The sequence below is a fragment of the Chaetura pelagica genome, unplaced genomic scaffold, assembly GCF_000747805.2.
Source record: "Chaetura pelagica isolate M959 unplaced genomic scaffold, ChaPel_1.0 scaffold24, whole genome shotgun sequence".
Taxonomy (NCBI): domain Eukaryota; kingdom Metazoa; phylum Chordata; class Aves; order Apodiformes; family Apodidae; genus Chaetura; species Chaetura pelagica.
In genome coordinates, this window is record NW_009953077.1 from 3,894,599 (window position 1) to 3,895,655 (window position 1,057).

At 65.7% G+C, this 1,057-nt stretch overlaps 1 protein-coding gene across 1 annotated transcript in view; it reads right to left on the reverse strand.

Moving 5' to 3' along the window:
* Nucleotides 1–1,057, reverse strand: part of CDHR4 (cadherin-related family member 4) — a 10,526-nt gene that overhangs the window by 892 nt on the left and 8,577 nt on the right. The window contains exons 13-15 of the mRNA XM_009996951.1: nt 780–1,030; nt 557–696; nt 437–472 (exon numbers count right to left, since the gene is read on the reverse strand). Of these exons, the coding sequence (XP_009995253.1) occupies nt 437–472; nt 557–696; nt 780–1,030 (427 nt within the window). The remainder of the gene's footprint in view (nt 1–436; nt 473–556; nt 697–779; nt 1,031–1,057) is intronic.

The following is a 1,057-nucleotide window of genomic DNA, read 5'->3' on the forward strand; positions in this document are numbered from 1 at the left end:
CCCAGTCTGGCCTGGCCCCAGCGCTCCCTTGGGCTCTCCCCCTGCCTCTCACCGCCGGATCATCCTCCCGGGGGTTGTGCGCAGCCTGCTCGCCTCCTCCCGAGGTGCCTTTCCCGGCAAATCAGGGCTCCCGGCCCCGGTACCAGGACCCGGCCCTGCAGCAGCACTGTGCCATCCCACCCTGCCCACCGCAGAGCTGCTGCCCCAGCCCAGCCACTGACACAGCTCTCCCCTGGCAAATCGCCATCTCTGCACCCATGGCTCCTCTCAGTGCTGCACCCTTGCCCTGGGGCAGAGCGAGCTGCCCTGTACAGTGACCCACAGCCAGACACGGGGTACTTGCTGTGTCTCCCCAGCTGCCTGTTAGGATGCTATGGGAGCCTGTGCCAATGTGCATGGCTGCTCCTTGCCCTGGCAACAGCCATGCAGCACCCACCTCTTGCTCAGGAGCAGCTTGCCAGGGTCTCTGTTGCTGCAGGAGGAACAGAAGGCAGCTGTGAGCCCCTGGCCTTGCCCATTGTGCCATGCCATGTCATGCCATGGGGCTGGGGCTCACTTGAGCAGCAGGCTCTGGGCCAGGCACCCCAGGGTGGCCAGCAGCAGGGCAGCAGAGATGGTCAGCATGACCACAAACCAGGCTGGTGGGTGCCACGCCACGTCCGTACGAGTGACCACCAGTGGCTCCTTCCACAGGGTCTGCAGAAGGGGCGGTGAGGGAGCAGGCAAGGGCAGGGGGCCTGCCAGATCCCGGAGAGCATCTCATGGTGGACTGCGCTCACCGTGTGCCGGGTGGTAGTGCTGGGTGGCACCGTGGTGCTCCAGGGGGTGATGTGCACCACCAGTGCCACCATGGTGCTGCGGCGGGGGACACTGGGGCGGCCCCACACCTCCACCAGCAGCACGAAGGTACGGGTCTCAGGCAGGTCATCAGAGAGGCAGAAGAGGGTGTTCCCCTGCAGCTGAAAGCGCCCTTCCTCGTTGCCTGGATAAGAGGGTCCACTCAGTGCCACGTGGCAGTGAGGGGCTTGTGCTGTGGCTTGGCTGCTCCTCAGCTCCA